At 33.6% G+C, this 12030-nt stretch overlaps 2 protein-coding genes across 2 annotated transcripts; both read left to right on the top strand.

Annotated features, from left to right (window-relative positions):
- The first annotated feature begins 247 nt into the window (after positions 1-247).
- LOC11408648 (probable LRR receptor-like serine/threonine-protein kinase At3g47570) lies at positions 248-3797 on the top strand. Its single transcript, XM_024783165.2, has 3 exons — positions 248-3061; positions 3180-3539; positions 3658-3797. Exons 1-3 carry the CDS (start codon positions 448-450, stop codon positions 3675-3677), a joined length of 2994 nt encoding a protein of 997 aa, XP_024638933.2. The 5' UTR covers positions 248-447; the 3' UTR covers positions 3678-3797.
- A 2869-nt stretch (positions 3798-6666) lies between these two features.
- LOC11406338 (probable LRR receptor-like serine/threonine-protein kinase At3g47570) lies at positions 6667-10444 on the top strand. Its single transcript, XM_024783963.2, has 3 exons — positions 6667-9389; positions 9777-10145; positions 10229-10444. Exons 1-3 carry the CDS (start codon positions 6689-6691, stop codon positions 10249-10251), a joined length of 3093 nt encoding a protein of 1030 aa, XP_024639731.1. The 5' UTR covers positions 6667-6688; the 3' UTR covers positions 10252-10444.
- The last annotated feature ends 1586 nt before the right edge of the window (positions 10445-12030 follow it).

Genomic DNA, 12030 nt, shown 5'->3' with positions numbered 1-12030 from the left:
CAGCCCTCCGATCCACTATTTGATGAGTAACGTTACAAAGAGAAATCAATGGGTTACAAGAATAAGTCTCCCGCCTAATTCTACCCAAAGTCCCAATCTCTTCCCGTAACCAAGAGACTCCAATCCTAATAGTGTTTCTCTCTATCTCAATCTCTACTCTCTTCTGGTTTGCTTTGATACAAGGTCTATATTTATACTAAAAGTCCTGCTTAAAATCTATAACAAATCTGTAACAAAAACTGTAACAAATCTGCTCCCAAAAATATGTTTTATTTTTATCCGCCAGCGCACCATCGTGCCACGATGCGACCCCATCGTGCCACGATTTTTCCAGTGCCTTGCCCAAAAAACTAAAACCTCCATCGTGCCGCGAAGCCCAGCCGTCGTGCCACGATTGTGCAGAAACCTGATTTTAAGTTAACTCTCACACTTTTTACCTTAAATTTAATGTCGTTTGGCACAAACAAAACCGTGGCAGTGGCTGCATTAGGAAACCAAACAGATCATTTGGCATTGCACAAATTTAAAGAATCAATATCGAGTGACCCAAATAAAGCTCTTGAATCTTGGAATTCTTCCATCCACTTCTGCAAGTGGCATGGAATCACATGCAAACCCATGCATGAAAGAGTTACAAAGTTGAACTTAGAAGGATATCATTTACATGGATCTTTATCACCCCATGTTGGCAATCTCACTTTTCTCACAAATCTAAACATTGGAAACAATGACTTCCTTGGAGAAATCCCAGAAGAGTTGGGTCGGTTGCTACAATTGCAACAACTTGATCTCATCAATAACTCGTTCGCAGGAGAAATTCCTTCAAACTTGACATATTGCTCCAATCTCAAAGGCTTAAATGTGGGAGGGAACAATGTGATTGGCAAAATACCAATTGAAATTGGCTCTTTGAAAAAGCTTCAACTAATAAATGTTTGGGGAAACAATTTAACTGGTGGATTTCCTTCATTCATAGGGAATCTTTCATCCTTAATAGGGATTGCGGTTACATATAACAACTTAAAGGGAGAGATTCCACAAGAAATATGTAATCTCAAAAACATTAGAAGGTTACATGTGGGTGAGAACAATTTGTCTGGTATGTTTCCTTCTTGTCTTTATAATATCTCATCACTAACTCAACTCTCACTAACCGAAAATAAATTTATTGGCTCTCTTCCATCCAACTTGTTCAACACTCTCCCCAATCTCAACATGTTCCAAATTGGAAAAAATCAGTTCTTTGGTTCAATGCCTATTTCCATTGTAAATGCTTCTTCCCTACAATTACTTGACTTAGCTCAAAACTATTTGGTGGGGCAAGTTCCAAGTCTAGAGAAGTTACAAGATCTTTACTGGCTAAATTTGGAAGACAACTATTTCGGTAACAATTCAACTATCGATTTAGAGTTTTTAAAGTATTTGACAAATTGTAGTAAACTAGAAGTGGTTTCTATATGTAATAATAAGTTTGGAGGTAGTTTGCCAAATTCCATTGGCAGTTTATCCACCCAACTTACAGAACTATGTCTTGGTGGAAATTTGATATCAGGAAAAATTCCCGTGGAAATAGGAAATCTAGTTGAGTTAATACTCTTGGCCATCGATTTTAACCACTTTGAAGGAATAATTCCAACTTCTTTTGGGAAGTTCCAAAAGATGCAATATTTAGCTTTGAGTGGAAACAAGTTGTCAGGATATATACCACCCTTCATAGGCAATCTCAGTCAATTGTTTAAATTGGATTTATATCGTAATATGTTCCAAGGAAATATTCCTCCAAGCATAGAAAATTGTCAAAAGTTACAATACCTAGATCTTTCTCATAATAAGCTTAGTGGAACCATACCTTCAGAGATTTTTCATATTTTTTCTTTATCAAACTTATTGAACTTATCACATAACTTTTTGAGTGGTAGCTTACCAAGAGAAGTGGGTTTACTAAAAAATATTGATTGGCTAGATGTCTCTGAGAATCATCTATCTGGTGATATTCCTACAACAATTGGTGATTGCACAGCCTTAGAATACCTTCACCTGCAAGGGAACTCCTTCAATGGAACAATACCATCCTCTTTGGCTTCTCTCGAAGGTCTTCAACATTTAGACCTTTCAAGAAATCGATTGTCTGGGTCAATTCCTGATGTTATGCAAAATATCTCTGTTTTAGAATATTTGAATGTTTCTTTTAACATGTTGGAAGGTGAGGTACCAAAAAATGGTGTATTTGGAAATGTAACCAAAGTAGAATTGATTGGAAACAATAAGCTTTGTGGAGGTATTTTGCTGCTGCATTTACCACCATGCCCTATCAAGGGTAGGAAAGACACAAAACACCATAAATTCATGTTGGTCGCAGTGATAGTTAGTGTTGTTTTTTTTCTTCTCATACTTTCATTTATTATAACTATCTATTGGGTAAGAAAAAGAAATAACAAAAGATCTATCGATTCACCTACAATTGATCAACTAGCTACAGTTTCATACCAAGACTTACATCATGGAACAAACGGTTTCTCAAGTAGAAACTTGATCGGATCAGGAAGTTTTGGTTCAGTGTACAAAGGAAATCTTGTGTCCGAAAATAATGCTGTTGCCGTAAAAGTCCTAAACCTTCAAAAGAAGGGAGCTCACAAGAGTTTCATTGTTGAATGTAATGTACTCAAGAACATTAGACACCGAAATTTAGTTAAGATTTTAACGTGTTGTTCTAGTATAGATTACAAAGTTCAGGAGTTTAAAGCTCTAGTTTTTTATTACATAAAAAATGGAAGCTTAGAACAATGGTTGCATCCTGAGTTTTTAAATGAAGAGCATCCAAAAACGTTAGACCTTGGCCACAGATTAAACATCATTATCGATGTTGCTTCAACATTACATTATCTTCACCAAGAATGTGAGCAATTAGTCATTCACTGTGATCTCAAGCCAAGCAATGTCCTTCTTGATGATGACATGGTTGCTCATGTGACTGATTTTGGCATAGCAAAACTTGTCTCAGCCACTAGTGGCAATACTAGTACAATTGGAATAAAAGGAACTGTTGGCTATGCTCCTCCAGGTATATATGTTCTAAATTCTTGAGTCTTCCATTGTTTCTTTGAATACTCCTATGTTTTGGTTTAGATTTAATATTATACTAGGGACATCGTATTAATAGCTTTTGCTACATGTTTTAGAGTATGGAATGGGTTCTGAAGTGTCCACATATGGTGATATGTATAGCTTTGGAATCCTTATGCTGGAAATGCTTACTGGTAGAAGACCCACTGATGAAGTTTTTGAAGATGGTCAAAATCTGCATAACTTTGTTGCAATATCGTTTCCTGATAATCTTATAAATATCTTGGACCCGCATCTTCTATCAAGAGATGCAGTAGAAGATGGAAACAATGAGAATCTTATTCCAACTGTAAAAGAGTGTTTAGTTTCACTTTTTAGGATTGGACTTATTTGTACAATTGAATCACCAAAAGAAAGAATGAATACTGTGGATGTCACTAGAGAGCTCAACATAATCAGAAAGGCCTTTCTTGCTGGTGAGATAAACATAAATTTTATATGCTTATTTGAATCATAACTAACTCATTAATTGCTTATGCAATTATAATTTGATATTTCGAATTATAATGGGCTTCTACTTCATTTGAATTTCAGGTTTTCGCACTCATAATTAGTAATTAAAGCTAACAAGCTGGATGATGCAGTTGGAAGCAGATGTGGAGATTCTTAGTTTACTACTTTGTTATTCATTCACTGAATTCGGTTAGCAACATTTGATTATGTTATATGTAGACTTTGTGCAACATACTAGTTGCTATACATAAGTAATGTTGTATTCTTTTGTAATTCAATAAAGTGAAATTGACACTTTCTTTGCTATACATATTTATCTCCATTCCTTTGTCATGTTATTTCATTTTATTAAGAATTTTCACTGTAGTCAAAATTCAGGTACAAAATTGTTACATGTATTTTTAGCAAAAAAAAAAACAGAAATATAATATATAGTTTTGCAAAAGAAGGGAGCTCAAGTCAAGAGTTTCATTGTTGAATGTAATACACTCAAATATTTTGAATAATCTTTTTTATTCAAAACATAAAACTACAATTTTCTATCGAAAAGAGACATTATCATCACACTGAAATTTGGATATTTGTATGTAGTAATTCATGTAGTTTGAATTTTGATTATTCCATCTTTAATTGATCGATCATGATATCCTAACCGCACGATTAAAAAAAAATCTCTTCCGCTGCATGGTATCCACTGTAGTTTTAGTAGTGTTTTTATTTTTTATTTTTAAATAAATAAAATAAAAGCACTCATACCATAAGAAAATTATATAGCAGACCATCATAAAATAAAAAGAAAATTACTACTACCATACTTCAAACTTTACGTCACATTCATCACTAGCTATTTCCACGTCAGTATTTCAATGCATGCTTGCTTCCTCTCAATTTCCAGTTTTTGGTCCACATAGTTTGTTGTTGGCATTATCTTCCAGTTTAAATAATATCTTCCTCAAGTTGGAAGTCAAGAAATAATATTATTTAAAACTAATTTGCCCTTATTTTTTTGAAGAAGCGAAACTAGCCCAATAAAATTAACTTCAGAGAGAATCGACACTAACACTTTAAAGAGAAGTATAATGTAAGGTCACAGTTTGGCTCCCATGTGAATGTCCGTCTCTGTTCGTTCAATATTGACTTGACTTTTAAATATGGACAATGATTTTTAGTGAGAATAATGTAAAAACATTCACACTACTGGAGTATATAGCACACCACCCTTTGAATATAATCGTGTAAAAATTTAAATTCGCATTCACCAATATTATTTAAATGCATATGCTTCCTTTCAATTCCCACAAAACTAAATAGCATAAACTACACACACTTTCTTGTAAACCAAATGAAGTATTTTTCTTTGTTGAAAGAGGAGAGAACAAAAAAGTGGAAAAGTGTCCTGCATGTTTGTAGAATATAAAACAAATGATTATGTGAGGTCTCAACACATCCCTCAATCTAAGCCAATATTGGAGATAAGTTGTCCTATCATCAGTTGGTCCACATAGTTTGGCGTTGGCAGTATCTTCAAGTTTTCTACCCTAAAAGAAACGATTGCCAAGCTGAAATGTTAGAATTTTTGTTTTATTATGATTATGTTGAAACCAACAATCAAGGTCGTATTCGAGGTAGGATGAAGATTCTAGCCCAAAAAATAAGTCTAAAATTGTTGACCCCAAAATATAAATAATATAATAATAATTAGGGGTCTATTCAGCCTAAAAAAATATTACTTAAAACTTAGAAGTGTATTTTTTTTATTTTTTGTGAAGTAAAAAACTTAGAAGCATGTAACAAAATATAACGGCACACGAAATGAGATATTTCATATTCTTATTTATTTATTTTCTTCTTCAGCAAGTTGAGTAATGGAGAGACTTTTGAAAGAAAATGATTGGTTTAATCTAAACATTTGAATAAATTTATATTTTTTTGTTGTAAATTATTCACTTCTCAAAATAGCAGCTACACGAGTCCTTTCAAAAGTTATAAATTGCAAAATCTATTGTGAGAAAGTTTTGCCACCGATTACGATCCTATCTAGTTCTAAGAATTAGTCTTTGGGTTGTACGCAGAAAATATCTTGTTAACACATGTAAAGAAAAACATATTGGTCTCAACTCAACGCATCCCACAAGCTTAGCCGGATTGGAGATAAGTTGCCCCATCAGTTGGTCTACATAGGTTCGGCGTTATCTTCGAGTTTTCTACCCCAAAAGAAACGATTGTCATGTTGAAATGGTAGTATTTGTTTTTATCTAAAAGCATGGATCATCTCATAAAAAACGTATTAAGATTTTTTGGTAGGCTAAAATATGGTTTTAGTCCTTGCAAATATGTCTCGTTTTGGTTTTAGTCCCTGTAAAAAAAAATTTGTTTTTGGTCCCTACAAATTTTTTTGTTTTTTAAAATAGTCCCTGACCCCATTTTTGTGATGATTTGCATATGTGTCACATGATGACTGAACCGATTTTGTAGTTTTTGGTCCTTGCAAAATTTGTTGTTTTTGAAAATAATCCCTAGAGGGACTATTTTCAAAAACAACAAATTTTGCAGGGACCAAAAACATTTTTTTTTTTTACAAGGACTAAAACCAAAACGAGGCATATTTGCAGGGACTAAAACCATATTTTAGCCTTTTTGGTATTAACCCTAGGAAAAGGGCTCTAGTAGATTTCGGTCGGGAGGCAAGTAAAATCTGACCAGAAATTATTCACATCAAGAATTGAACTCGATTTCTTCTGAATGATTCGTTATATGGGAAATTTTCCCTTATTAATTGAATTGAAAGACTAATTTGCTACCTATGAACCAGAGGTCCATGTAGTATTACAAATGAGATGGCATCAAAATAACGAAAGGTGATTAATTATCTTAGCATCTAACCTCAAATTAACGAAAGGTGACTAAGTTGCACTGTCACTTTGTTTTGGCTCCCATGTGCTGTTCTTCTCTGTCTGTTTGTTTGATCAATTGACTTGACTTTTAATAGTAAAAATTTAAATTCGCATTCAGCAATAGCTCTTGCCACCAGTATTTAAATGCATGCTTCCTCTCTATTCCCACACAAACAAAACTAAATAGCATAAACCACACACACTTTCTTGTAAACCAAATGAAGTCTTTTTCTTTGGTGTCATCTACACTTTTATACCTTCATCTTCTTTTTCTTTTTACCTTGAATTTAATGCAGTTTGGCACAAACAAAATGGTGGCAGTGGCTCAATTAGGAAACCAATCAGATCATTTGGCATTGCTCAAATTCAAAGAATCAATATCAAGTGATCCATATAAAGCTCTTGAGTCTTGGAATTCTTCCATCCACTTCTGCAAGTGGTATGGAATCACATGCAACCCCATGCATCAAAGAGTTATAGAGTTGGACCTAGGAAGTTATCGCTTACAAGGACGTTTATCCCCCCATGTTGGCAATCTCACTTTTCTGATAAAACTCAAACTTGAAAACAACACATTCTATGGAGAAATTCCACAAGAGTTGGGTCAGTTGCTACAATTGCAACAACTTTTTCTTACTAATAACTCTTTTGCAGGTGAAATTCCTACAAACTTGACATATTGCTCAAATCTGAAAGTCATAACTTTGGCAGGGAACAAGTTGATTGGCAAAATACCAATTGAAATTGGCTATTTGAAAAAACTTCAATCATTGAGTGTTTGGAATAACAATTTAACTGGAGGAATCTCTTCATCCATAGGGAATCTTTCAAGTTTAATGCTTTTTTCGGTTCCTTCAAACAACTTAGAAGGGGATATTCCACAAGAAATATGTCGTCTAAAAAATTTGAGAGGTTTATATATGGGTGTAAACTATTTGTCTGGTATGGTTCCTTCTTGTATTTACAATATGTCATTACTGACTGAGCTTTCACTAGTCATGAATAACTTCAATGGCTCTCTTCCATTTAACATGTTCCACAACCTACCCAATCTAATTATTTTTGAATTTGGAGTAAATCAATTCACAGGTCCAATCCCTATTTCCATTGCAAATGCTTCTGCCTTACAATCACTTGATTTAGGTGATCAAAACAATTTGGTTGGACAAGTTCCAAATCTTGGGAAGTTACAGGATCTTCAAAGATTAAATTTGCAGTCTAACAATTTAGGTAACAATTCAGCCATAGATTTAATGTTTTTAAGATATTTGACAAATTGTACTAAATTAAAATTGTTTTCGATAGCTGGTAATAATTTCGGAGGTAATTTTCCAAATTCCATAGGCAATTTATCAGCTGAACTTAAACAACTATATATAGGGGAAAATCAGATATCAGGAAAAATTCCTGCAGAATTAGGACATCTAGTTGGCTTAATTCTCTTGGCCATGAATTTTAACCATTTTGAAGGAATTATTCCAACTACTTTTGGGAAGTTCCAAAAGATGCAGGTGTTAATTTTGAGTGGAAACAAGTTGTCAGGAGATATACCACCCTTTATAGGAAATCTTAGTCAATTGTTTGATTTGGAATTAAATTTTAATATGTTTCAAGGGAATATTCCTCCTACCATAGGAAATTGTCAAAATTTACAAGTACTAGATCTTTCTTATAATAAATTTAATGGATCCATACCTCTAGAGGTTTTTAGTCTTTCTTCTTTATCAAACTTATTGGACTTGTCACATAACACTTTGAGTGGTAGCATACCAAGAGAAGTGGGTATGTTAAAAAATATTGACATGCTAGATCTATCTGAGAATCGTCTATCTGGTGATATTCCTAGAACAATTGGTGAATGCACAACCTTAGAATACCTTCAATTGCAAGGGAACTCCTTCAGCGGAACAATACCATCCTCTATGGCTTCTCTCAAAGGTCTTCAAAGTTTAGACCTTTCAAGAAATCAATTGTCTGGATCAATTCCTGATGTTATGAAGAGTATCTCTGGTTTGGAATACTTGAATGTTTCTTTTAACTTATTGGAAGGAGAGGTACCAACAAATGGTGTATTTGGAAATGTATCTCAAATAGAAGTGATTGGAAACAAAAAGCTTTGTGGAGGTATTTCAGAGTTGCATCTACCATCATGCCCTATCAAGGATAGTAAACATGCAAAAAAACATAATTTCAAGTTGATAGCAGTGATAGTTAGCGTGATTTCTTTTCTGCTCATACTTTCATTTGTTATTTCTATCTGCTGGATGAGGAAGAGAAACCAAAACCCATCCTTTGATTCACCAACTATTGATCAACTAGCTAAGGTTTCATATCAAGACTTACACCGAGGAACCGATGGGTTCTCAGAAAGAAACTTGATCGGATCAGGAAGTTTTGGTTCTGTGTACAAAGGAAATCTTGTGACAGAAGACAATGTTGTTGCCGTAAAGGTCTTGAACCTCAAAAAGAAGGGAGCTCACAAGAGTTTCATTGTTGAATGTAATGCACTCAAAAATATTAGACACCGAAATTTAGTTAAGATTTTGACATGTTGTTCTAGTACAGATTACAAAGGTCAAACTTTTAAAGCTCTTGTTTTTGATTACATGAAAAATGGAAGCTTAGAACAATGGTTGCATCTTGAGATTTTAAATGCAGATCATCCAAGAACATTGGACCTTGGTCATAGATTAAACATCATGAACGATGTCGCCACTGCATTACATTATCTTCACCAAGAATGTGAACAATTGGTCCTTCATTGTGATCTAAAGCCAAGCAATGTCCTTCTTGATGATGACATGGTTGCTCATGTGAGTGATTTTGGCATAGCAAGACTTGTCTCAGCCATTGACGATACCTCTCACAAGGAAACTAGTACAATTGGAATAAAAGGAACTGTTGGCTATGCTCCTCCAGGTATATATGTTCTAAATTCATGAATATCCCATTGTTTCTTTAAATCCTCGTATGTTTTAGCATAGATTTAGTATTATACTAGGGACATATAATTGGTTAAGAGTTAATCTTGAACTCCATGAAAGTAGAAAATAAGCCTTATATAGAGTGATAAGAAGGAATTTTATTATTCACAATATCTGAGTATTACAATGAATTACCATATCCTTATATAGAGTGTAACCAATAACACTAACTCAACTACAGTTACTAAATAACCATACCTAACCAATGTAACTAACTAATTTTTTTACAACAGTTAAGCTAGTTACTTGCTACACAAGTAACAACTATATCTCAAGTTATTTATCCTTTAACAGTATTAACAACTTTTGCTGCATGTTTTAGAGTATGGAATGGGTTCTGAAGTGTCAACATCTGGTGACATGTATAGCTTTGGAATCCTTATGTTGGAAATACTTACCGGTAGAAGACCCACTGATGAAGTTTTTCAAGATGGTCAAAATCTACATAACTTTGTAGCAACTTCGTTTCCTGGTAACATTATAGAGATTTTGGACCCACATCTTGAAGCAAGAGATGTAGAAGTAACAATACAAGATGGAAACCGAGCGATTCTAGTTCCTGGGGTAGAGGAATCCTTAGTTTCACTTTTTAGAATTGGACTTATTTGTTCAATGGAATCACCGAAAGAAAGAATGAATATTATGGATGTTAATCAAGAGCTTAACACAATCCGAAAGGCCTTTCTTGCTGGTGAGATAAACTCATTTATTTATATGCTTCTTTGAATCATAAATACTCGTTAGTTGCTTATGGAACTAAAATTTGAATTTCAGGTTTTCGTACTCCTAATAATTAAGTTGAACAGCATTTACAAGTCATTATGGAACGGGAGGTTTTGCATGGTCCAACTGGAACATGAGGCAATGCTTAGTTTACTGGTTTGTTATTCACTTAATTCTGAAACATTTGATTCTGTGCAATAGTTTTTGTATAAGTAAACAATATTGTTTGTATTGCTTTCTAATTCAATGAAGTGAGAATCTATATACTTCTCCCATAGTTATGTGCAATTGTGTTCAACGTAGATTTGTATGCAACCTATTATGTTATCAAAGCCTAAAACAACCCAAAATTTAACAGAAAGCAAACATTTCAAATTGCTTCTATATATTTATAGTGTGCATATAATAATCACAATTTAATTTATAAATCTAATACACAGAAAAACCATATGGGGAATTTGTTTCAAAAACTTCTGTTATTCCTGATCAACAATGTGGAAATTGTATTCATAGTTGCATAGTGAAATATAGAATTGAAGCAGATGCTTATGTTGCTAGAGACATTGATACTAGGAATCGGGTCCATCAGCGTGTCTGCAAGGCTGGTGATAATCCTTTTATGATCACATCTAATAGTAATGTCATTCTTGCAACTTTACTTCTTGAAATGTATGCAAAATGCGGTAGCTTGAAAATTGCAAGAAGTGAAACATTTTTGCTTGGAAATGTTACCATGGTGAATATTGATTAATGCTTATAGTCAATATGAGAGGGATAGCAAGCCGCTTGATCTCTTTTTCGACATGTTTGCTGACGGCCATAGTCCTGATAAGGCTACTTTTTTGAGTGTGTCGAGTGTTTGTGTCCTTTAGTGCGCTTTGACATTGGGAGAAACTGTTCATGCTTATCAAATCATTACAAGTTACAACAGATATTACCCTGGCAGATGCTTTTATGGAAATGTATGCTAAGAAATGTGAATTAGGAAATGTATGCTAAAGGTTTTTATTAATAGTTTAGGAAAGAAAGATGTAGTGAAATAGTTTGCCTTTTCATATCTAGCTGAAACAAAAAAAAAAAAAAAAATTCAAAGATTCTACCATTGGCATTGTTTTGCTTAGCAGGAACTAGCTCAACCATATAGTTGGTAGGAGGCAGTAACCAATCCATTTTTCTTCGCCATTTACTCTTCCTTTCTTCAGATAATTGTTTCAAATTCCACAGCTCACCAAAAATAATAACAGCTTATTATCATATAAGTGCATAGATTGGCTTTAAAATAAACCAGAAGAAATAAAGAAATGAATAAGAAACTGACCATGCACTCTTGCAAATGAAATCTTATGATTCTATTAGTTTAGAGATTTTTATGTTTTTGGCATTTGATGGAATTTTAATATAAAAAATTATAAGCTTCAACTGTGTGTACATAATGTATGCTCCTCCAGGTATTTTTTAAACTCATGAACCTAACTTATATTGTTTCTTTGAATTCTTCTATGTTTTGGTGCAGACTCAATAATTTATTAGTGCCATAGTATAAGAATTCAAAGAAACAATACAAGAATATGCTACATGTTTTAGTATTAATAGCTTTTGCTACATGTTTTTCTATGGTCATTTATGGAAAGAGAATTATATATGCTTGATCTAGTTTGTAGATGAAAGATGTGTGGTCACCAATTTTTGACTCACGACATCATCGAGAGGGGGTTCATATGCAATCCTTTTTTGCTTGTGTGACTGAATAGACAATGGTATTTCCATTTGCGTAGCAATAGGGACGATGTCAGTGACTTTAAACTTGTAGGTTCAGACCAAATCCTAATGCATAGTGATCAATGTTATTAAAC

The sequence above is a fragment of the Medicago truncatula genome, chromosome 5 (genome assembly GCF_003473485.1).
Source record: "Medicago truncatula cultivar Jemalong A17 chromosome 5, MtrunA17r5.0-ANR, whole genome shotgun sequence".
Taxonomy (NCBI): domain Eukaryota; kingdom Viridiplantae; phylum Streptophyta; class Magnoliopsida; order Fabales; family Fabaceae; genus Medicago; species Medicago truncatula.
Note: the sequence above shows the minus strand (reverse complement) of the source record. Positions and strands in the feature narration are given on the sequence as shown.

Excerpts from the sequence above, each read along its gene's own strand:
- LOC11408648 (XM_024783165.2), top strand. The coding sequence starts at position 448 with ATGTCGTTTGGCACAAACAAAACCGTGGCAGTGGCTGCATTAGGAAAC. Across the intron at positions 3,062-3,179 it reads TGTTGGCTATGCTCCTCCAG|AGTATGGAATGGGTTCTGAA; the intron begins GTATATATGTTC and ends TACATGTTTTAG. Across the intron at positions 3,540-3,657 it reads CAGAAAGGCCTTTCTTGCTG|GTTTTCGCACTCATAATTAG; the intron begins GTGAGATAAACA and ends TTTGAATTTCAG.
- LOC11406338 (XM_024783963.2), top strand. The coding sequence starts at position 6,689 with ATGAAGTCTTTTTCTTTGGTGTCATCTACACTTTTATACCTTCATCTT. Across the intron at positions 9,390-9,776 it reads TGTTGGCTATGCTCCTCCAG|AGTATGGAATGGGTTCTGAA; the intron begins GTATATATGTTC and ends TGCATGTTTTAG. Across the intron at positions 10,146-10,228 it reads CCGAAAGGCCTTTCTTGCTG|GTTTTCGTACTCCTAATAAT; the intron begins GTGAGATAAACT and ends TTTGAATTTCAG.